We start from the raw sequence: 25,839 nt of genomic DNA on the forward strand, positions 1-25,839 counted from the left end.
AAAGTGCAAATAAATTAAAATTTATTTTGTTAACCACTAACCAGGAATCCCCTATAAATTTTTTTGGACTCCAGTAGGCTACTTTCAAGACTGGCACAGAGCCTGCTGAGAAGATGAGGTGAATTATTACACAGTGTCCCTAGAAGCTGAGTCATAGGCTGGGTCTCTCCATTCACTGGCAATATCTGGTAGATTCTGAGCATTCCCAGGGTGTAATCCCAGGGAAATGTGTCTTTGTAAGCATAGTCCATAAACAGAGCACTAAACCCACTTTCTAACTGGTTTTCTCTGTTTCCTCTACCACATCTTATAAACTTTATGAAAGAGTCACTGAGTTTTAAAATAGCATTGTATGATAATGTTTATGTAGATTGACTCTTTAAGAGAATCCTCCAACCAGTGGGTACCCTCCTGAGAAGGAAACGGACCATTAGGAAAGTGCTTTTGACTCTCATTCTCTGGGAGGAGGAGCCCTTGAATCACAGGCCCAGGTGCTCAGGAAATCTCTTGTCACTCTGAGATGGGCTAGGACATGGTACCAAGTCCAGAGCTTCTAAATACAGTTCAGGCTGGGTCATCATGACAGTTGCTGAACTGGCACCACGAGGGGGATTGAAGTGGGAACTTTGACAGTGTTTAAATGCCACGGCCCCTGGGCTCGAAGTCTTTCTGGGCTGGAGTAGGGAGAGGCTGTGCAGAGCCTCACAGGGAGGAGGGTAGGAACAACCTTGGCAAGGAAATCCTGCTGCCTCGGCGACACCACCACTCCTTCAGAAGGCAACAGACACCCAACAACACACCAGCTATTTTAGAAGCTGTCAGTTTCTGAATTGCTGACACACTTGGAGGACACTGTTTCTTCAAAGGTCATTCTGACCGTTCAAGGTAGGTAGGCCTGGGGAAAAACAGAGGCATGCTGTATAGCCAAGGTGTTGGCCGAGGAGTGAATGGAATTAAGTGACCTAGTCAAGAAGACTCAAAGAGTCAGAAATGAGGGTAGGAATTTTGACCGTGGAATTCCCAAAGCAGCCTTTACCTAGAAGATAGTGTTAGGCTTTCTTTCTTTTTTAACACTGCTCCACCCTCTTATTGGCTATCACCAAAAAAATCCACCAGGTTGGCTTCCTTTGATGACTCACTCTCTCTGGGGAGGGCTTTGAAAGAAAGAAGGCAGGAGAGACGTGGGAGGTGGGCTTTTGCAGAGGAATTTCGTTGGGGACTTGGGACATGAAGGTGGGATTCTAAGATTGGCAAGTGTCTCAAGGAGGGGTTGGTAAATTGTAAACATAAAGATACTGCTACGAATACAATTAATCCAGAGTGTTTATCTCACTGTTAATGCTTGCCCTGTGTCCCCAAAGTGGGTTCATTTCTACTGTTAAAGAATTCAATTTTAGGATTTTTGGAGTGGATGGATGAAGTGGAGTGGAGTGGATGGTGGATGAATTCCTGCTTTAGGGTAAGAGAGGCCAGAGTCCTTTTCTTCTCTCTGATGCTCCTGTGTGAGTGGCCCTGGGCACCTAGATTAGGTCTCAGTAATCTCACCTGTCAAAGGGGTTATAATGCACAATCTTAGATCTCACCTGTGTGCTCTCTGGGAGACTCCCTTAGGCACCAGACCTTTGCTGCCTCCTCAGGGTGTGTTTTCCTTAGCCTGAGCCAGAGCGTAAGTACTCTTGACAAGGTTGTCAATCTGGGGCCAGGGGACCCTGCTGGCTCCCAGCTCTTCCCTGTCGTTCCCACCTCTTGTGGAGCAGTGCCCCTGGGCTGCTTCTTCAGCCAAGGATGATCACTCTGCTTTTCTCTTCAGGGCTAGAATTTGCTTCCCTGGCCCTATTTCCTTACTGAAGATTCAACACACATCTCTTCTCAGTGGTCCACCCTGTTTTCTCTTCTTTCAGGTTCTAGTCATTTTCCTTCTCAACTAGTGTGGCAGCCATCATAGACCAGGATTCAGTTCAGTTTGGTCGCTCAGTGGTGTCCGACTCTTTGAGACCCCATGGACTGCAGCACACCAGGCCTCCCTGTCCATCACCAACTCCTGGAGTTCACCCAAACTCATGTCCATTAAGTTGGTGATGCCATCCAGCCATCTCATCCTTTGTCGTCCCCTTCTCCTCCTGCCCTCAATCTTTCCCAGCATCAGGGTCTTTTCTGATGAGTCAGCTCTTCGCATCAGGTGGCCAAAGTATTGGAGTTTCAGCTTCAACATCAGTCCTTCCAATGAACACCCAGGACTGATCTTCTTTAGAATGGACTCGTTGGATCTCCTTGCAGTCCAAGGGATTAGACCCACATGAAAACCAGCCTTCTTAGCTGGCATTTCCACTGTTCCTTTGTTTTCCCTCCTTCTGCTTTTCCACAGTCTCTCCTTCTAACACATTCAATTCTGATAGCTTTTGTTCTAGGCCCTGAACTGTTGTCTTCATTATGTGATATTTTTCAGTTCTACATCCTAAGTTCTCTTTGCTAGAATTTGGTTTTGTCTTTTTGAAAGAACCTTCTTTCTCCCTCTCAAATATGGATTGGGAAGTGATTAGGGAAAGATCTAACCCTGTGGCCACCTCCTTTTGCAAATTATGGATAGAACTAATGTCTAATATACTCCTACACTGTGCCAGGGGCTTTGCTGAGAGCCATGGACATATCTGCTTTATTGAGGAAATTGACGCCGGTGGGTTAAGTAACTAGCCCAGTCATAAAGCTGGGTCTTTGTGATTCTGAAGAGGGACTGTGCTCCTTCCCTTTCTTGGCAGCTTCTCTGGAAACCCCACTTCATCACAGATAGCAGGGACACTTGCTGTGCGGGTCTGGAGGGTGCAGCAGCTCTATGTGCAGGAGTCATCCTTTTCCTGAAGGATAAGTCATCTCTGCATCCCCGCAACCCTGCCAAAGAGTGTGTGCACACATGTGCGTGCACACACACACACACACACACACACACACACAAGCATCACCAGTTCCAGCACTTGTAGAAGGGCTTGCTCCTTTCCTCATTTTACTCTCACTATCACAGGCACCTTTTCTCCTTAAGTCCTTGTGGAGGAGAGTTAGTGTCAGGAATTTTTAAGATGACTGACTGATTGCTATTCATAGAGGTGACCGAATTCCCTGATGCCCCTGAAAGATTTCAGGTTGAATGTTGCCAATTAGTTTTAATAAAAAAACTCATAGTCCTGGAGGGAATAGCTAGTGATATTCCAAAAACTTAAATTATGCATGGAGGTGACCCTGTTCAGTTTTCACTGGGAACATGGTATTTAATTAAGACATCTCATTAGTGGGGATATTTTGGTCTCCTGAAGAAGATCAGAAGACGAACAGCATTCAAGATTGTTGATATCGTTCCAGCCTTCCCTGGCCACACCTCTTCTCTTGCTTTGCTAAACATATAGCACTTCCTTCCTTCATTCATTAATTCAATAAAAACAACACTTTGTTGAGTGCATAATAGATGCCAGACACTGTCCCCGGTGCTGAGGATTCAAGATAAATCACACCAATGTGGTCTCAATTACTAGCTGTTCTCTAAACCTGTCTGATAGACTTTACTACCATGCCTCTGCCATAAAATTCCCTTTCCCTGGAATATCTTTCTTCTTCTTTCCCTCTCTCTTCCTTGTCATCTTGAAGATATCTCGTCATTAGGCACAGAGAAGACCCTTGTGCTGGAAGAAGTTCTTGTCACCTCACAATTCCTACACCATTTTGTTGATACTCCTTTTGGATAATAATGAAAATCAGCATTTATGTACCCCTTTTACTGGGCTTCCCTGGTGGCTCAGAGGTAAAGGATCTACCTGCCAATGCAGGAGACATGTGGGTTCAACCCCTGGGTCAGGAAGAGCTCCTGGAGTAGGAAATGGCAACCCACTCCAGAATTCTTGCCTGGAGAATCACATGGACAGGAGCCTGGTGGGCTGCCGTCCATGGAGTCTCAAGGAGTTGGACGCGACTTAGTGACTGAATAACAACGACACAGCAGTCTCTTTCAGTACTGATAAAGTATTTACATAAACCCACAGACACACTTTGTTAGTGAGTCATAGAAATTTCACAAAGTAGGTGCTAATGATCCCCTCAATTTGTAAATGATGAAACTAAGGCATATAGAGGTTAAATGACTTGTTCAAGATTAGACAGTTGGGAAAAAAGAACTTCAGAACTTCATTTTTTGAATTGCAGTCCCTCAGCATGCTGTATGCCCTGCTGGATTTTAACTGTTCTGTTAATATTAGATTCCTAATTAACCTGACCTATCTCCTAAGTGATTTTGTAGATTCCTGAGGACATAGGAACATAGCTTGTTTCATTTTGTGCCTTCACAGTATCTAACACACTTGTGGGCCCAGGCTAGATAGTCGATAAGTATTTGTTGAATAAATGAGTGATTGATTGAATGGATAAATTTAGAAAATTACTGGAGAGGTTGTTACATTTTCCAGCCACATGGCTCTTCTATTAATTAAACAAGATGGTTCGTTATATTTATCTTGATAGGTTGGGTGGATTTTAAACTGAGTGTAGCTGGTGGTGTCCTGAATATAATTGAAGGATATGGCATGTTCCTGGCTATCTTTGAATGTCTGTGTTACTTACATGTTTGAAATTGCCACTTCCAAGCGCACTCACTCCAGGAGTCATAGTTAAATTACAGTTGTTGATTGCAAGTCAGCTGCTTAATTCTTTCCCTTTAGCATATTAGCATGGATTTGTTTATTTATTGGTGCTCAGTAAGAATAGCCTTACAAGGTAGAGCAAGTTCTTCTAGAGCCTTTAGGGGAAGGCCTCCTTTGCACATCATGGAAATTTGGCAGATATTTGATGGTGTTATAGTGGTGGCTACAGTGGAAGTGGGGGTGGTGGTAGGAGGTTGGGAGTAGTTGTGGTTGCAAAGAGCAAACAAGCACTGGCTTAGGGATGAGCTAATGTGTCAATTCACCCAGAAAAAATGCCATGAGCCTCGAGGAGGGACATGTGTTGACAGCTGCTGGCCTAAAATTGACTAGTCAATCTTGAAGACCACCCAGTCAACCAGGATCAAATTTTAGAAGACCTCTGGGGCAAGAGGTTTTTAGATTTCAATATTGCCATGTAGCTTATGATCAATTTTTGGTTATTCCATTTATGCATTTTCTGTACTTTGATTAAGAATATTTTTTGAACCAAGAGTTGGTCTCAGAACTTGTAATTTTATGGGGGTGGGGGGAAGAAATAAAATATTTGAACTTCGGATTGTTCTAGAAAAATCCAGGACCCCTAGTTGTCCTTATTTATTCTTAGCCTCCCCAAGTAAAGTGATCATTGGCTTGTAACCTTATATGTTAATTTGATGCTTTACTGTTTATAAAGTGCTTTCACATGTTATTATCAGATGATTTCTCCTTAAGTATAGGTATACATTTAAGACTATCAAAAGCTTTTGTGCCCTGAACTCTGACCTCAGCCTAAATAAACCAAATTATGCACAAATAGGAACTATTTCAGCTGTGTTTTCTTGTCTTTCCATGCTGTCATTTCACATTTCACAAAGTCCAAACATTTTCCAATCCAAGTATCTTCTAATGTTATTTTACTTAATTTCTCGGCTAAAGCATAAGAGTGATCTTTAGTGATCTGTCACATTTGGATCTTTTACCCAGGGAGGGCTGGAAACAGGAGGTGAAATACAACAAAAAGGGCCTTTTACATTTGTATTTATGTGTTAAATAATGTTAAGTTGGTGAAGAGACCTAAAATATTCCTGAAGGTAACTGCCCTCTGACTGAGAAAGGAAAATTCCCACCTGACCTTGGTTTGAATTTTCTCTTTTCTGAGGATGCATAGTGTTTTAGCTTCCATAGAGCTATCTTCTCACCCAGCAGCCTGAACATTAGCTCTGTGTTTCCCACTTCAGAGTGGGAAGCTCACAACCCTGCAGGACTAGCTCTAAAAACTGGGCAACAGTCGATAGTGGAAAGAGCATTGCCTGCAGTGTCAGACTAACTCAAATCCCACTCTGACCCCTGCTAGTTACATAATGTGGGAAAAGCTTCTTCATCCTGCCAAACCTCAGTTTCCTCACTTATAAAATGGCAGCAGTAATTCCATAGGATTTTCTGTGAAAATTGCATGAGGCTTACATATAGATGTATACCAACTATTTAGTGTAGTGCCTGCTATTTCTCTTCTTTTGTTTGCTTCCACCTTTAAAGCATGCTGGAGCACTAGAGGCTGAACCTTTGGTGACATTGAGCCTTTGTCTGATCAACAAGAAACAGATATAAAAATGACTGCTGCCACTTCTTTGCAAAGCCTCTTTAAAAGGCTTAGATCACAGGGATGACATTGGGTCCTTGCCTGTGGTCTGCTTGTCAGTGAGAGAGGTGCTGGTTGTCAGGTGCAGAGTGCTTTAGGCAGCTGAAGGATATGTGCTCTCAGTCTCCTTAATTGGATTATTGGCATGGGAATTGCAGGCTTCAGGTTACTGCCCCCCTTTTCCCAAATAAAACTTGGACTGCATGGAGGGCTCAGAGACTTCATTCCATTACTAAAGTCATCTAACAGGCTCATTTGAGTGTTTGCTATCATCATAATTTTAGTTTAATCCAACCTGGGTTATAGTTCATTCCCTTGAAGCTCTGGAAGGGGTATCAAATTTGGGCTCAGTCCGCACTCAGGTCCGTGCCAAATGTTCTGCCTCTGCCATATTTAGAATTACTCTATAAAAAGTTTCATCACCAGATTTTGCTAAGCTACCTGATAAAATCTGATGTCCCAGGACCAAATTCCACTGCAGAGGTCCTCTGGAAATAGGAATTACTTGAGCCAGGTACAGAGAGTGCTGCCTGGGTTATAAGCTTCTGATGTCTGCAGTGGTATGAATGGGGGCCCTGAGATGACTGTGGGGGTATTGGTTTTAGAGACTTTGGGACTTTAGATGTAGATCAAGGAGTGGTTGCTCTACCAGTATCTGATAGAGGGTGGTGCTCAATAGAGTCATGTCCCAGTTATTGGCAGAAACAAAAACAAAAACGATTGTTTGATGATCATCTGGGTTGGGTCTTTCTCTTTTGTCTCAAACTACTTTTTCCTTTGGCTTAAAATGTGACATCTAAGGTCCAGTCTCATGGAAGTCACTGTCTGTCTAATCTCAGAAAATTCAGCATCTCTTATCTGACTCTGGAGTAGGCTTCTACCACCAGTCTTCCACATTGAAACCAGGCTATCATGTATCATTCATTCAGGAGATGTAGCAAAGTGTGAAGCTCAGTTTATGGAATTCATAGCCTAGAAGGGAACACCAAGCTATTTTTACCTTCATTTAAAAGAAAACTTTGGTGTAAACAAAATAAAGTCTAAACTCTATATTATGACACACACACATTCCTCCTAAAATATAAACTCCATGAGGCCAGGGTTTTTTGTTTTTTCTCCGATGATGTCTCAAGAATCTGTCGATAGAAGAGTAATCGGTACATTTATCATGTACCAGTAAGTCATTGTCTAGTTGAGTTGAACCTGATTTTTCCAATTTATCTCACTTTCCCTCTTTCCTTATGTATTTTAAGCTCTTGCCATATCAGTGTGCTTGTAATTTTCTAAAGATGACAGTTTCTTACTGCTGTTCCCACTGCCTGAGATTCTGTCCCCATCATTTCTTTGCTTGCTCATATTAAACACATATAAAGCTCATATAGATTTCAAGCCCACTCTTAAATTTCACCTCATTTCGATCCTCTCATCCATTGGCTTGTTTGCTCTTCAGAGCTTCCATTAGTGCTTTGCTCCTACGTTCGTCAGAGCACCTATCAAAGACCACTGTCTGTAACAGGTTCTGTGTCTTTCCTATCATTGTGAGCTCCCTCAGAGCAAGAACTGGTTTTATCTGTCTTGGCACATTCATATACAACCTGATCTATACAAAGCAGAAATGTTTGGTGGAATAAAACTAACAGTAAATATAGTTTAATACGCCTGCAATCCTTAGGAGGTAGAACTGATGTAATCTGAATTAGGCTGTCAATATTACTTGAAATGGAGATAATAGTAACAGAGTTGTTTTGTTAAATGATGATATGTGTGTAAAGTCTTAGCAGAGAATGCCAGTGAAGTGCTCAATATATGTTGACTGCTAACTCTCTGGGCTTCCCTGGTGGCGCTAGTGGTAAAGAATCTTCTGCCAATGCAGGAGACTAAGAGATGTAGGTTCAGTCCTTCAGTTGGGAAGATCCTCTGGAGGAGGGCATGGCACCCCCCTCCAATATTCTTGCCTGGAGAATCCGATGGACAGAGGAGCCTGACGAGCTACAGTCCATAGAGTTGCAAAGAGTCAGACATGACTGAAGTGAGTTAGTATGCATGCATTAATTCTTTGGTTGGGACAGTTCTTATGAGCTTATATTTATCTCACTGTCCAAAGTTATTCTGCTGATAACATTAGATTCTGTTTTTATCATAAAGATATAAATGTAGTTTTTGAGAAGGAAGGTATCTTCCCCTTGACTCTAATAGTAAAATAAGGAGATAGTAAAGATAAGGAAACTGAGGTACTGCAAAATGAGGTAGCTTTCCAAGACCCTACTCTTGGTTTTTCAAGCCCCAAAAGTAAATATGCCTTGTTAACTGTAGTAATAAATGATTACTTAAAATTATTAGTGAAGTGGAGATGAAATTCACCTGGCAGACTCTGATATATGTTTGGCCAGTGTGTGTATGCTAAGTCGCTTCAGTCATGCCTGACTCTTCGCCACTGTATGGACTGTAGCCAACCAAGCTCCTCTGTCCATGGAATTCTCCAGGCAAGAATACTGGAGTGGGTTGCCATGCCCTCCTCCAGAGGATCTTCCCGACCCAGGGATTGAACTCACGCCTTCTGACTTGCATGCGGGTTCTTTACTGCTGAGCCACCAGGGACACCCATGAAATATGTTTTCATAATATCTAATTTTGAAATTAAGTCAAAGAACACATAATACAGGCTTTTCCTATACATGTCAACTGAATCAGTTTATCATGCTTGGGTTGCTGCTGTTAGACTTGGTGGTCTTTAAGCTGTACTACAAATCCTTTATTAAACATTAAGCTTAAAGGGGACTTTATAGTACCCCTAATTATATGTGCACGTGCTGTGCTATAAAGATTAAGGAAAATAGGGACCAGAATAGTTAAGTGACTTCTTGTTGTTGTTTAGTCGCTAAGTTATGTCTAACTCTTTTGCCTTCCCATGTATTGTAGCCCTCCAGGCTCCTCTGTCCATGGGATTTTCCAGGCAAGAATACTGCACTGGGTTGCCATTTCCTTCTCCAAGGGATCTTCCTGACCCAGGGATCGAACTTGTGTCTCCTGCATTGGCAGGCAGATTCTTTACCACTGAGCCACCAGGGAAACCCAGTTATGTGATTTGGCCGAAATCAAACATTTAAGCCATTTCAGTTGTGAGGATGGCCAGCCAAAACAGTTGAAGGGTGTTACAGAATTGCTGACTGCTTTGGCCAAGGATGAATGTAGTATGATCTTGGGGAGGCCTGATCATTGATTCAGGAAGCAGAAGACCAACTTCATAGGCCATGTTGTTTTTGGTTTTTCTTAGTCTTAATTTCCTCACCCACAAAATTGGCATAAACATATATGCCATATATTAGATAATATGTAAAATATAAAGGAAGAAAATATTTTATTATTGCTATGTTTTACATGGATTGAGAACTGGAGTTTTCTCTAAGTTAAACTGAGCTTTCTCTGAGAACTTAGTGTTTCAGTATCCAGCTTGTTGATACAAAATAGGTCAGAGATAGAAAATGAGTGACCCTATGAACTGATGGTTAGATTCTCTTTTGGAAAGCAATAGATATGTTGGTTTGACTCTGAGTCACATGATGTTCTCCAGTGACTGTAACTGGCTTAATGCAGGTTCCCAAAGTTTTCTCTTTTAACTTCCTTAGTTATATGTAACTTTTCATTTATGTTCCTAATTTCCTAAAACTTCCCTCATTACAATATTGTTCACAAGAGACATCTGATAGCCAAAACATCTATCCAGGTCCTTCAAATGAGTTCTTAATGGTTATTTTTTGAAGGCAGGAAGTCACAAATTGCCAAGAATGAAAGAACCTTGAAAACACAGAAGTATTTTCTGATCTTCAAAAGAGATTATATTTCTGAATGGAGGACCTGACTTAATTGAAATAACGTATTCACTATGCACTTAGGTAACTTGAGTGTACATTCCGATTAACAGATGAAATAATTTATCTGGCTAGCCTAAATATTTTATGTAACTGATTTGTAAATGTACTTTACAAAGGCATAAATTTTATTTTTACCTCGACTGTTGATCTGGACTCTGAGATGACTATTTTAAGGGTACTGTAGAGTAGTTAATGTCACAGGTAGCCCTCACTGCTCTAGGAGTTAAAAACCAACTATATAGAATCAGTGATATATATATATATACATACAATTGAATGTTATTCAGACATAAAAAGGAAAGCTCTGTTGATATTTTTAATAACTGTAAATGTAATTTTTAATAACTGTTATTATGTTACAGCACCACAGACGGATCTTGAGGGCATTATGTTAAGTGAGATGAATCAAATAGAGAAAGATAGATATTGCATGATCTCAAATGTGTGGAATCTAAAAAACAAAAAGCACAAAACAAACAAAAAACCCTAAACTCTTAGCTGCTGCTGCTAAGTCGCTTCAGTCATGTCTGACTCTGTGCAACCCCATAGATGGCAGCCCATCAGGTTCCCCCGTCTCTGGGATTCTCCAGGCAAGAACACTGGAGCGGGTTGCCATTTCCTTCTCCAATGCATGAAATTGAAAAGTGAAAGTGAGGTCGCTCAGTCATGTCTGACTCTTGGCGACCCCATGGACTGCAGCCTACCAGGCTCCTCCGTCCATGGGATTCTCCAGGCAAGAATACCGGAGTGGGTTGCTATTTCCTTCTCCAAAACTCTTAGCTACAAAGAACAAATTGGTTGGTTACCAGAGTCAGGAGCTGGAGGGGAGGTGAAATGGGTAAAATGGTCAGAAGGTGCAAATTTCTAGTTATTAAAATTGATGCGTCCTGAGGATATAATGTACAGCATGGTGACTATAATTAATAATATTGTACTGTATATTTGAACTTGCTAGGAAGAGAGATCTTAAAAATACTGATTGTACACACAAAAATAACTAGGTGTGGTGAAAGATGTTAACTAGATTTATTGTGATGATTATTTCACAGTATATACATACATTGGATCTTCATATTGTACATGTGAAACTAACATTAGGTTATATGTCAGTTAATATCTATAAATGTAAATTAATCTTTTAGAAAGATGAAGTTAGTAAATAAAAGTTGCAGAAAATACCCTAAAATGCTACACTCACAAAAGTGTGTTTATTTCTACATGATGAGATTAAAAGTGATTTTTTTTTCTGTCTTTTTGATCATCTACAGTTTCTATAATAAAACATACATGTTCCTTTCTGAAAAAACAAACTATATAAGCTATAATATTAATTTTGTTTCCAACCTATGACAGTTAATCAAGGATGGAAAATTACATGCTACATTCATGTGACTGAACATGTGGGCTGGTGCCTGCATTCTGTATGTAGAAGTCGTTTGGGCTTTATTTTGTGAGGGAGTGAGACTTCAGGAGCACAGAGTATTTCCAGGCAAACAACTGTCTCTGAAAAGCCTCTTCATGGGAAAATAGTGCCTCTGCCTCCACATCTTGTCCATTCCTTTCTTAGTAACCATGGACTGTTCCAGCCCCCTTAGATCTCTTTCTTCCCTGAATTCCTATGTGACATACAGAAAAATATGTAATGGTATGGAGAACTGCATGGTAGTATTTGTCTCAGTCTCTGATTATTTATGAACATTTCCAGTTTCTACTTGTTCTGTAAAGAGATCCATTGTGTACTTCAGTATTTTCCAGAATCTAGCAGAGTGCCGGGCACATAATAAGCATTCAATAAACACGTAATTAATCAACACTAACTAACTGGGAAATTTCTCAAGGTCTGGATTCTGTTTCAGATTATCTACATGGTACCTTGTGTAGGGCCACATGCTGATAGGTGCTTATTGATGGATTTGATTGAAACTATAAACAGAATACTCAATTCCTCAACTCCTATGATAATGTGAATTTGGATCCTCAGTCATTTCCTCATTTCATTATCTTGCCCAGACAGTTTATAATTTGATGCTTCTGCGATTTGTTTTCAAGTCCAACTTATCGAATTTTTCGTTCATGAATCATGGTTTTGGTGTTTTATCTAAAAAAAAAAACCAAACAAACCATTGAACAGCTAACAGTCTATTAGAAATAGTCGGCCACTGAGTACTTAGAACTAAAGTCCCAATTAAGCAATTTGTATAATGATCTTTAAAAAAGCTTATCTCTTTTGACTTATTTACATGTGTTTTGGACTTTTTCCTAAAGTTTTGAAGTAGAATTAAAAAAAAAATGATGCTTCTAATTGAGGTAGCCTGGGTTAATCCTGAAAGTTGCATTAAGAAGGATTCTTACATTCTTCAAACCACTAGAGGTAGAAGAGATTATGAAAGTTTTCAGTTCAGTCCTTCTAATCGTACTATGAAGAAATAGGTCCGATGTGGCTAAATAATTTGCCCAAGGTTATTCATTAGTCCATTTAATGTTACATTCTGAATACCTATTTTATTCCAGATGATGAAAGGAATTAAGAACAGAGACTTTTACTTCTTTACTCTGCAGCCACCGTTCCCATTCTAATCCCTACCTCAATTTGGCTATCTTTAGAAATTGATCACTTAGTGCGGCAGTATCTTTCCTTTCTTTCCTCCTTCCTAAACACATGCTAGAGAAATCAGGTGTCAAAAATTTTTGCTGGGCTCTACTTAGGTTGTTTATTTCCAATTGTTTCACAATCATAGCATGCTATGATAGGGAGATTTCAGAGTACTTTGCTCTCAAAAGTAGGACAAGACTGTTTTTTAAAAATCTTGCTTTGAGAAGATCTTGAAAAAGTCACAATTTTAGTAAGCAAGGAGCTCTTGGGATATCACAGAAACAAAATGGGATTTGGTAATCCACACCTCAGGGGGTTGGATTACTATTGTTTGGAGAGTGCGTGATGATGTCATGGCTCTGCTGAAAGGCACACTAACTCAGGCTGGGGTAGAGATTTGTCACTCAACTACAGCTGTCACCTTAGATGAATAGCTCCACTTTTCTGTACTTGGAAGAGACCAACATTAGCTTCTGTTTAGTCCAAGGTATAAAATGATATGCTTAGACATGGAAAATCTGGCTATACAACTTTTTAATGTTTTTGATGAAGATGATGACTGGATCAGTGATTGTGGATAAACTAAAGATTATGGGCAGAGGCTTCCCTGTTGTCTGGGAGCTTGGTTCAGTTCTGCGGTGTGCTGAATGTCTTCAGCAGTGAGGGTTAGGAATTGGAGAGGATGGAGAAAAACGACACTTGGCTTCCAGTGGGCTTGCAAAGCTGTGATAGATTCTTGCTAGGAATGCTGCCTGGGCTTGAGAGAGGAACACTTTAGGACTGGAAGGAAAGAAAAGTAAAGGTGTCGTGAGAGGCATTGTTCATAGGCCTGGAAACCTGCTCCAGTTAGTGAGGATGGCCACGAGATGGTCTGGCATTGTGTCCCAGTCTTCTTCCGTCATGTTAATGTCAAGGACTGGTGCCCAAGAGGTCCTGACCTTTGACAGCATTGAAAAGCCAGTTGTCAGAATAAGACATTGTTGTTTTTAATCTTTCTTTATGTATGTATTTAATTAGGGGGTAGAAATCAGAATCCTAGATGTTAAGGATGAGTGGAAGAAATAGGTTCTGGGTTTGCAGTATCATTTGACATGAGGAAACTACTAGCTACTCCAAGTTTGGAAAATATTAGGAGATACAATTTTTCTAAAAGTACATTCTGAAAAATTACAGATCTGCCTCTAGCATTCTCTTTTGTCTGCATCCTCCCTACTCCCCCACCCCCAACCCTGCCCCTTCTTTGAGAATAGAAGACGCAGGAGGAAAGGACCGTCTGGCCCAGCATGCCAGCGTTTTATTTGGTTGCTCTCAATCCTACCTTCCTGTTTGGATCAGCCCTCCCCTCTACCCATACTTCAGAAACCAATCAAGGTGTCTCCTAAACTCATTTATTCCCTTTGTTTTAACCGCCTTCTTGGGGTAACCTTTTCCATATGCTTACATCCTTGCCTCACAACAGACTGTTTTTTTTAAAATCCAAAATGGCCTGATTGGGCTTTAGGGAAAGCCATTTACTCAAATATACAACAAGGTGTTTCTGAAGATCCCAAACAGCTTTTCATTACTTGTGATGACCAGGATATATAAATGGAGGAAAAGTTGCTGTGTTTAAAAGTAACTGACTGATGGACATATGGAATTCAAGAATACATTGCTGTTAGCATGGAATCTTTTCCCCCAAGTTGAAAAGTCTAATCTGGGTTTGCAGCTGGAGTCTGTGATGATGATTCTTTCTTAAAATTTGGCCTTGTTTATTTTGTTGCCCCAGTTTGGTTTTATTCCCTTCAACACGGTGACATTCATACTCTTTCTATTGCCTATTGTGGACCAATTTTCTTCAGCTGTTGCTAGAACTTACTAAAATGCCAGATGTCATGTTGGAAACACGAAACCTGGAAGAAGATCGTAAATCACAAAAACAAACCATAAAAAAAAAATACCCTGAGTACTGTGCACTGGAGCTTCCCAGTTTTAAGCCTCCTTTTGTTACCCTTCTCCCCACCCCATCGTGCCCCCCACCCTGCCTCCATCTTTTTGAGGCCAGGGGCATGGGGGGAGTCAGCAGTTTCTCACCTAAGGCTCAATTATTTATTTTGCAGATTCCGAGCAGAGCACAGGTTCCGACTCCGAGGTGCTCACTGAGCGGACTTCCTGCTCCTTTGACACTCACGCTGACCTGGGCCCTGGGGCTGCAGGCCCCGTGCCTGCCGCTATGTCTTCCATGGAAGAGATTCAGGTGGAGCTACAATGTGCTGACCTCTGGAAGAGGTTCCATGACATTGGAACTGAGATGATTATCACCAAAGCAGGCAGGTAAGGACAATTCCTTTAATAGCCAGATTCAAAGACCAGGAGAACAAACTTAGGAGCTTATTTTTCTTTTTATTTATTTGTGGTAGGTGGCGTTGGTGAAGCCAAAGCCACTCCCATTCACTTTTCAGCATCTGGATATCTTGATAAAATGCTTTTTTTGTGTTTATTGGATTTTGCTATTTCCCTCCAAGGATCACTGAAACCTAAATAGCCTCTACCCTCACAAACATTTTCTGCTTGCAAATGTGTTCCAGCCAGTACTAGAGATCCATGGTACCTAACAGTCAAATAATAGATCGCCAAAGCTAGTGTTACTTCACCAACCAGTGTTTTCAAGAGAAAAAGCTTGCATCTTCTAAGGCATTTAAATCAGCCAGATATTTTTGTAAGAATTTTGTTTTTGGTAAAATTTGGGCTTGGTGCAGTTTTGGAACTCTGCTGATTGATTCATTATGTTTTACTGTTGGCTTGAAATTATCACTTTAATGGGACCTGCTGAAAACTTTCAAAACGATTTATGTAGGATGATAAAAGTTTTAAAAACACAGCATCTCTTGAAATAAACACCGTTAATTAAGCTACTTCTTTATTGGTATTTTTACATATGTTCAGAGTTAGGTATCTGTTTTGTGCTAGATATTCAACATGTATTACATTATTTAAACTTCACAGGAGTCCTTTGAGGGAGGATATGATAATCCCATATATAGATGAGGATGCAAAAGCTGGAAGAGGTTAATTAACTTGACTAAGGCCACACAGGTAGTAAAGGACAGCTCAGAATTCTACACAAATCTGTTTGGCTCCAAAACAGTTGTCTTAAGTATTTATGTCTATTCTGCCCTTTGAATTTTTTAGTGTATAAGAATTTTTAGTGTATCTGAATTTTTTAGTGTATAAGAATAGTTCATTGAAATTAAAACGGTTATACTGCTTTCATATTTACAGAGTCAATCCACGTAGTCTCACATCTCAGAGACCAAAAAGACTCACCTCACTGATCATAAACGGTCTTCATGAACCATGGACATTTAAAGCAAAAACATGTTTTGACTGGGTCTAGTTCACTTGAATATGCATTTAGAGAAACCTCTCATTAAGATGTTATAAAAAGATGATCTTAAAATGAACCGGAAGTCTTATTCAGTTTCATTCTCCCCTGTAAACCCCCTTCCTTCTTTAAGTTTTAGTAGAGAATAAAATCATTAAAAAATCTTTATTTGGAGGAGCAATTTGAGTAATTGAAGGAGAATTACTTTCAAAATACCTATCAGAATTTTTTTTTAAAATTGAAGTATAGTTGATTTACAATGTGTTAATTCTGCTGTACAGCATAGTGATTCAGTATATTCACACACGCACCCCCCCACACACATATATATACATTCTTTTAAATATTCTTTTCCATTATGGTATATCACAGGGTATTTGAATATAGTTCTCTGTGCTATACAGTAAGACTTCGCTGTTTATTCAGAATCACTTTCGAAAGCCATCTTTTTTTGTTGCTTGAGTTTCATTCTACATTTTGAGATATTATGACTTGGACAGAAACAGCAATTCAAGGAAGATATTTTTATTCTTTTTCTTAGTGTTTGTTAAGGGCATTAGTTTGGTGAGAGGTGAAATACTACTTTTATTGTCTATCAGATTTTCCAGTTTTCTTTTGGGGGCAGTTTACTTACTACTATTAACATTCAGTTCAGTTCAGTTCAGTTGCTCAGTCATGTCCAACTCTTTGCAACCCCATAAACTGCAGCATGCCAGGCCTCGCTCTACATCACCAACTGCCAGAGTTCACCCAGACTCATGTCCATCGAGTTGGTGATGCCATCCAGCCATCTCATCCTCTGTCGTCCCCTTCTCCTCCTGCCCGCAATCCTTCCCAGCATCAGAGTCTTTTCCAGTGAGTCAACTCTTCACATGAGGTAGCCAAAGTACTGGAGTTTCAGCTTTAGCATCATTCCTTCCAAAGAAATCCCAGGGCTGATCTCCTTCAGAATGGACTGGTTGGATCTCCTTGCAGTCCAAGGGACTCTCAAGAGTCTTCTCCAACACCACAGTTCAAAAGCATCAATTCTTCGGTGCTCAGCTTTCTTCACAGTCCAACTCTCACATCCATACATGACCACAGGAAAAACCATAGCCTTGACTAGATGGACCTTAGTCGGCAAAGTAATGTCTCTGCTTTTGAATATGCTATCTAGGTTGGTCATAACTTTCCTTCCAAGGAGTAAGTGTCTTTTAATTTCATGGCTGCAATCACCATCTGCAGTGATTTTGGAGGCCCCCAAAATAAAGTCTGACACTGTTTCCACTGTTTCCCCATCTGTTTCCCATGAAGGGATGGGACCAGATGCCATTATGTCTGTGTATTTTAATCACGTTTGTTCCTGATATCATTCCCTGTTCCCTGCACATCAATGAATTCAGTTTATTCGCACACTTCCTTGACAACTCTCCTGTATTGTCATTTCATGATTTATTCTGCAGTGTTTTCTTCTCTGTATCTCTACCTTCACAAATTCACTTTGGTCTGCGTATATGGGCTTCCCAGGTGGCTCAGTGCTAAAGAACCTGCCTAAAGAACCACCTGCCCTTACAGGAGATGTGGGTTTACTCCCTGGGTTGGGAAGATCCCCTGGAGAAGAAAATGGCAGCCCATTCCAGTATTCTTGCCTGGGAAACCCCATGGATAGAGGAGCCATGTAGCCATGATGGGCAACAGTCCATCGGGTCGCAAAAGAGTCAGACATGACTCAGTGACTAAACAACATCCGGGCATTCTGAGCACAGACACACAATTTGTTCTTTATTCATACCCCTTTGTTTAGGTTTAGAAACTGTATTTGTTGCTTCCTTGTTGGAGTGCCTCAGCTATTAATGTTACTGTCAGTAACTCTGCTCAAGTAATTCTGGAACTGCTGAGAAACATGCAAAGAAGTCTTTCTCTTCTGTAAATTTTCTTCATTCCCTCCCCATCCCAGAAATTAATTCTTTCCTTTTCACTTCATTTTTCTTTCTGTGTAGTGTCCTTTTCAGTTTTTAATTTCAGTTTCCATTTTATTAGTTATGTATGCCTCTCTGTTCTTTTTTCCCCTGTCAGACCTTAGTCACCATCTACTTCTTTTCACATTCCAAACTGTAAACTTGTTGATTCAGAACTACTGTAGTCTACAGAACCCTCAATCTTTGAGTGCACCAACAGAACCTGCGTGGTCAGCACCATGGACAGAGGTGTTTGTAGGGATTAATGGGTTTGGAAGTCAAAAAATTGACCTAAATTTAGGCATAAAATGAAAACTAAACTCGTCTTATTTTGTGAATATGAAAGATAAATTTTTCCTTGGGTGTTGTGACGTTGCTTGATATTCTGTGCTAAAATACTGACAAAAAGAAAAAGCAACTTTGGTAAGATTTTAACGAGAGAATTCAAATATCAGCATAGAATTGAAAGCAAGAAGTCACTGTAAGGATTGTTTAGTTATTTTCCTTTGTTTTATAGATGGTGAATTTAAATGACTTATCCAGAGCCATACAGCTCATTCATTACAGAACTTAAGTTCTAAAGAACTGGAAAAAGACAGGTAGCATCTCCACTCAAGGTCATATAAATGTTTTGGATAAAACAGGTATTGAATTTAAAACCATCTGACCCTTTTTCTTGATGTCATCAGGAAATAAATTCGTCTCTTTCAGTGTAGTGTAGCCCTCTGTTGCTGGCTGACAGAAACCACATTTTCTTATCTCAGGTAGTAAGAGAGAGGATTTTCCACCCCCAGAAAGATGTTCTCCAAACATTTATATAGACAGGGCAATCATAAGTCACTGTTATTAAGAAGGGAATTAATGATCTATATGTACATGTATATACCAAGGTTCCCAAATTTTTGGAAAGAGTTACTGTGAATCAAAGTGCCTCACCTACAGTGAATGATAGATTTAGTCATTATGAACAGCCCACAATAAAATTTCATTAGCTCACCATAATACTAAAATAGAAGACTTCTAAGAGTAGAGAAAGAAAATCTCAAACTGAAATACCAATAGAAGCTTCTGAAAGTTATAAAGTGAAAAAGAAGAATTGGTAATACTGACAGTATTCTTTGCAAATATTTAAGAAACAGCCACCCCTATTGAAGGTCTATGGTCACTCTTGTGCTTTAACCTCAAATAAGATTATGATGTCGCCAACCTATAACCAGAGGACTTCTGTTTTCTGAGTAATTTTTGATGAGTAGTAGAGTGTGTGACTATCACAGAAAGCCCCTCATGTAAACAACCAATGCACATTTGTGAGATGACTGTCTGGGGTCAGGGTATGGTCTACGGCTGTGAAATGGAGCAAAGCCAATTAGGCCATATGTGGATCAAGCCTGTGACCTTGACCTCATTAGCACTGTGCTCTGCCCAGTTCAACTAACTGGCCCCAGATGGTTAAACTTAATGCAGCATTTTGTGTACAAGTACCCTAGAGCACATTCAGGGCAATCCACATTTGTTAAAAAACTGAGCACTTTTTATGTTTGGCTCCTAAATGAATGACATGCAAAATAGCCTGATGTTTTTCTTCTTTCTGATGGTTAAAGAAGAATGGCAAATTTTATTTTAGTCTCCTTGAAACTCAATACCTCTTTGGGGCTGCTCCCTCTCCTCCTCTTCAATTATGAGAGTAGTTGTAAAGTGCCATATCCTGACCTCGCTTGCTTTGGCAAGTTTAACAAGCCATTGTGGTAGAAACAAGGTATTGCCCAGAGGCCACTAGAATTCATTTGGTATTTGCTTCGTATTCCACAGGGTCCTTCCTCTGACACACACGTTGACAGCCTGAGAACTTGCAGAAATTTTTCTACAGTTTTATGCGTTAAAAAAAACACAAAAACACGTTGGTGGTCCTTTGTTTGAGAACTGGTAGCACCTTCCTTCTTTTCTTGAGATATTATTTTTAGAGTGGTCATTTTCAAGTAGACAATCAAAAAGTATTTCATGATCACTGCAATTAACTGTGATAAGCTACTTAGGGAATAAGAATATAAGTTATTCAAGTGTATTAAGTATAAAAGTGTAAGTATATTTAAAGATGTTTTAGGGAATTCCATGGCAGTCCAGCGGTTAGGACTCCATGCTTCCACTGCAGGCGGCCCAATTCAATCCCTGTTTGAGGAACTAAGATCCTGAAAGCTGCATGGTGCAGCCAAAAAAAGAGAGAAGAATGTTACAGTCTAATAGAGAATGTATATGCATGCATTTTATCTATCTATCTCTTGTCTCTATCTCACATTAAAGATTAATAATGTAAAGCATGGTATGGTATGAGATCTTTGAGTGTATGAATAATCAAACAGTTCAATTTAAGTTCAGAAGAGGTGTTATTTCAGCAGTATAAATCCTCAGGATATTTGATAGTGGTAATTTTCAAAGTGAAAAAAAAAAACAGCCAACTTTGAGAATTAAAGGATATGGGATTTCGATGTGCTTCCTATTAAGAAGAGACTCATCAAGTGTTTACTCTTGCTACTTCTTCCCCTCTGATTGCTGAGCTTCCTGCCTTGTTTCCCATCACAGGAGGATGTTTCCTGCCATGAGAGTGAAAATCACTGGCCTGGATCCACACCAGCAGTACTACATAGCAATGGACATTGTACCTGTGGACAATAAAAGATACAGGTAATGATGACTGGCATGTGGAATTGTGGGCATCACCAGCACCCAGGATGTTCTGTAAACTCATTAGATGACACATTTTAACAGTGCTCCCACTGTACAATGTACTGGATGGGGAACAAGGATAGAGGATATGCCAGTGGCCTGTGGCAGAACACCAGACAGGAGAGAGGCAGGGAGTCAGAACAGGTAATGGTTTGGTCTGGATCCTCCTAATATTTCTATAAAGACTGGGATTATATAGGGACTTCCCTGGCAGACCAGTGATTCAGACTCTAAGCTTCCTCTGCAGGGGGCATATCTGGTCAGGGAACTAAGATTCTGCATGCTGCATGGCATAGCCAAAAAAACAAAAATAAGTAATTTTTTTTTTAAAGTGGGATTGTGTAGTGTATGCCAGGGTAGCAAAAATCAAATGGATCTTAAGTCTAAAACTAATTCAGTTAACATTGAAAGTGATTAACGTATTGAATGATTTGGTTTATGAAATACTAAGTGAGCTGAGATGATTTATTTTGAAAAGTGGTCAGAGAAGTGCATTAGTACAGTATATTCAATTATATACATGGTGGATTATCCTGTTGACGAAGGGGAAGAATAGGAGAACTGAGTAAGACCTCAGAAGAATATCTATTTAGGGAGATTATTGATAATTAATATGGATTATGAACAAGTTTGCTAAATAACCTTCCTTCAGAGCCATTAAAAGGCAACATAGTCTCCATGTGTCTCACACATAGTTCTTGTTGGAAACAGGTTGTGGCTTAATTGATCGCCTGAGTTCTCAATCAAATCAGTGAGTCACGGCTCATTTTTGAGATATTTCAGAACTTGGTCCTAAGCCCATGAATTTGGAGGTTAGAGTTGAATAGAGAAGTTCATTGCTTGTATGTTAGAGGGAGTGCTGGTTAAGAAAAAGTGGTCTTGATGTTGGACTTAGCAGGGGAGATGCTCCTTTCTTTAAAAACATCCTTCATTTCAGTGAAAATGGAGACTGCTGTCTTAGTGCAGCCATTCCCAGAAACACCAAGACTTCCCAGTTAGTTTTCTTTGATTAATGTAGTCTCATTCCAGTGACTTTGTGGGAAAATAATGTGGATGTTCAAAACTAAGTTTTCATCAAAGTGCTCCAAAATTCAGAGTCTTAGCTAAGAAATGGTTAACTAGTGAGAGGCTTGGAGGGTCTCTGCACATGGCTGTGTTTTATAGGACAATATGGAAGATGTTTTTAATAAGGAACCAAACCCTGAGCAAGTGGCCAATGGATTATATGGTTTGCATTTGAAAGGTGAAAGGTTGCAGTAAAATACCTTTTCCATAGCTAAACACGTGGGTTCAGGATGCCTGTGTGCACACAGGGGTGCAAGGCAAGAAGAAGAAGAAGAAAGAAAAGGAACTGTGAGAATGTTTTCCTTGTGAGAGCTGCGGCTTTGATCATTAACCACAACACTTTTCTGCCCTCCCCCACCCATCTTGTTTCCCATTTCCATCTCTATTTCATTTTCCCTGGTTTTCCACCCTTCCCTTTTGCTCCTTTGTATTCTCTGTTTAATCCTCCCTCCTCCATTTTTTTCTCTTTTGTGTCTCCTCCCTCCTGTCCCTGATTGTTTCTGCTCCTCCCCTGCATCTGCCTCTGAATTCTCCCCTCTCCCTCTCTGTCTCAGATATGTGTATCACAGCTCCAAGTGGATGGTGGCCGGCAATGCTGATTCCCCCGTGCCCCCAAGAGTTTATATACACCCTGATTCTCTAGCTTCTGGAGATACTTGGATGAGACAGGTGGTCAGTTTTGACAAACTCAAGCTGACCAACAATGAACTGGATGATCAAGGACATGTGAGTCAAATAACCCATCTCCTCTACCTTCCTCTTTCCCTTCTTTTCCTCTAGAACTGACTAGTCCCAGGCTGTTTCAAATGGGTAAAAAAGAATCTCTATGCTATTTTGAGTCATTTTAAGTAATTAAGCAAGCATAAAAGTTTTTTTCCTCTTGTGAAATTACATTTATTACACATCTAACATTTAGCAACTATCTGTTATGTATCAGACTGTGTTTATCAGACAGAGTTCTTGTGCTCCAGGAACTCACTGTCAAGTCAGGAGAATTCAGACAAAAACACAGGACGCATCTCAAAATGCTGAAATAAATCACATCATTTAGTAGAATAATTCCTATTAGTCATACCATATAATTCATATTATCCTCTGAGGGCAATAAACTCAGAGAAACTGTTGTAGGGGCATTTCTGGCTGATTGGTCAAGAAATTTATGAATTTATCAGAGAAGACTAGGTCTTAAGGCTGGCCAGGTATAATTGGCGCCCCTGATTTAATTTTGGCAGTTAACACACTGAATTTTCACTGAATGCCAGAATCCACCCTGGATGCTGTGGATGAAGACTGAGGAAGCTAAAATCATGGCTCCTGTCTTTAGGGAAATGGTAACTTTCTGAGGAAGAGAGAATACCCATCTACCCTTAGCTCTCACATAACATGAGAGAATGTCCATAAAATCAATAGCAAAGTTCAAATAATGGCTTCTAAAATTTAAAGACAGATGAGCCCATGCTGAAAATGTGAAGCAGGAGGGAACATCAGTCACACAGCAGGGGTTCTGAGACCTTTTAGTGGAGTGGAGTCTACTGGTATCAGAACCAATTCACTCAGTATTTACCCAGATGAAGAAGACACATTGCACTCACCGCCTATGACTGAGATGCTCTGCTACAGGGTTCTATGTGATGTGATGCTCCAGTCACTTAGTCCTTCCAGTCATGGGCAAGTACACTGATTTCCAGTTTCCTGTACGTTTCACCTCCAATCTGTGTCTTCCTATAATGCTTTTATCCTGTAATTTGTTTGCATAAGAACTAGAAAAGATGTAGGGATCTTAGAGGCAACCCTGGAGTAATGTTTCCCCTTCTCATTTCAGATCATTCTTCACTCTATGCACAAATACCAGCCTCGAGTACACGTGATTCGCAAGGATTTCAGCAGTGACCTCTCACCCACCAAACCCGTCCCTGTTGGGGATGGAGTGAAGACATTCAACTTTCCCGAGACTGTGTTCACTACTGTCACAGCCTATCAGAACCAGCAGGTAAGACGCTGCCTTTAAGAGTTGCCTGCTGCAGCTGCCTTTCATGGAGTTTATTCATCCTTTTGTAAGAACTGCTTAGTCCTTCTCCATGGCACTGAAATGCTGGAGAGAGAGCCACCAGGCTGGTGGCGCACAGACAGCACTGGTGATGACAAGGTGATAATGCCTGGTAGCAGCTGTCAGAGTCTAGATTTAGATCAGAGACAAGATGTTTGACCAAGAGGACCAAACCTAAGTCATTTTCAGGTCTCTCTGTACTTGTACCCATGTTTCATGATCTCTATCTACTACATCCTGGCAAATGTTCCTCATCACTTGAAATTCCTGAGGTTTGATTCATTCTTTCCCTTTTATCCTCTCGGTGGAGCCCTCCATCAGGCTACATCAAAGTCATCCAGCCTCTCAGACTCTATGTCAGACTCACCACTTCCATTTATACTTTCAGACGAAGTTGGCTTGTGCTCACCAACCACACCCTAAGATCTGTATGATTTGATGTCAGTAATATATTCATTCATTCTGTTAATATTTATTGAGAACTTATAATAGTCTAAGCTTAGCAGATTAAGACTCATTTCTTAATCTCATTTCTCCCTAAGCAAAGAAGAGTTTAAGTTGAGTGAAAGACACATAAATACATAATGATAATACAGTGGAATAACAGAAATGTGGACAGGGTGTTTTTTGTTTTGGTTTGGTGTTCTTTTTTTTTTTTTTCTTTGGTGTGGGAAATGAGGGAAGTTTTCCTGGAAAAACTGAAGCTTTTTCTGTTGTTGAGAGACACATAGAAATTAGCTAGTTGGTGGGGGAGAGGAAGAGAGAGGCCAAGTCTAGGATTACTGTGGGCATTTCTAAAAAACATGCTTTTTTTTTTTGAAGAGAATGACTTGATGGATTTACAAGTTTTCTCACTTTATGCAGTTCTCTAAAAGTTACATATGAATCTCATTTTGTAAGTTAGATTGTATTTCACATTTTGGTAAATTGTCTAATTAATAGGATCCTGCAGTGAATTCTTTTCCAAAACAAAGAGTTTTTGCTTGTTTATTTTACTTGAAACTCTGCATACTTTTGTTTTGGGCCTGCTTGGAGCAAAATGGACTTATACTATAGAACTCAATTCCTTTTATATTGGGCACTGTGCTCTAACAAAGAAAGAAACAGGAAAGCTTCATTTCCTAAATATTTATTGAGGGCTTACTATGTGCCAGGCAGGTGAAGGTATGTTACACAATCTTCAGTTCATATAGAAACTTTTTCTACCTTTCATAGTACATCCTGATGAGATTCCTTGGATACTTTTTATCTTAGGGGAATTTGACATACAATAATCCCTTAGTCGGACAAAGGTTAAGTGCTATATGGTTGTTGCACTTGCTCAGCAGCTGTAAATTGTTCCCAACTTCAGACTTTCCTCTTAGATGCTGCATTTGATCTCAAGTAGAAGAAGAGCTTTAGTTTGCGATGGGCGCTATTTAAAATTGTTTAAACTCTCTCAAAGCCCTCAGATAAAAATTGCCGAGGCCATGGAGGGTTCTTACAAAAAACTTTAATAATCAAGATTTCTTAAGCTCTGATACAAGATAGAGCAGCAGTATCAACATGACTTTTGGAGCAGTTGGGACTTTGGGATTAATTGTATTACAGAAGAGGGGAAATATAAGTTCTTTGAATAATTGGACTTTTTCCAAGACGACACCAGCCACCATTTTAATCATTACTTTCTCATACAGGTGGAGAGATGTGGCAATAAATATGACTCTAGAATGTGGCCTGTAGAACAAAGTAGAACACTGTTGAATGACCATTTCACTGCCTCACTGAGGTCCATTCTAGAGGCCAGGAGAGTCAGTACTGTAACCCAAGCTAAAGCTAAAACTCTACAACTCACTAGACAATGAAAGAAGACCAAGCATGAACATGAAATCTCTTTCAGTTCCTTTGCATTTCATAGACAATGTTCCACCATCTGAGTACATTCTACTCATATAAATATTTTG

General features: G+C 40.1%; 1 protein-coding gene across 2 annotated transcripts in view; it reads left to right on the forward strand.

Moving 5' to 3' along the window:
• The window catches only part of TBX15 (T-box transcription factor 15), a 124,584-nt gene that overhangs the window by 57,499 nt on the left and 41,246 nt on the right, over positions 1-25,839 (forward strand). The window contains exons 1-5 of one of the 2 annotated variants that reach the window (XM_052636845.1): positions 689-885; positions 14,862-15,075; positions 20,641-20,742; positions 22,404-22,575; positions 23,672-23,839. In XM_052636845.1, coding sequence (XP_052492805.1) covers positions 14,975-15,075; positions 20,641-20,742; positions 22,404-22,575; positions 23,672-23,839 — 543 coding nt within the window. In that variant the 5' untranslated portion in view covers positions 689-885; positions 14,862-14,974. Of the gene's footprint in view, positions 1-688; positions 886-14,861; positions 15,076-20,640; positions 20,743-22,403; positions 22,576-23,671; positions 23,840-25,839 lie in introns of those variants that run through there. The other variant, XM_052636844.1, reaches the window with a different exon arrangement.

The sequence above is a fragment of the Budorcas taxicolor genome, chromosome 3 (assembly GCF_023091745.1).
Source record: "Budorcas taxicolor isolate Tak-1 chromosome 3, Takin1.1, whole genome shotgun sequence".
Lineage (NCBI taxonomy): Eukaryota > Metazoa > Chordata > Mammalia > Artiodactyla > Bovidae > Budorcas > Budorcas taxicolor.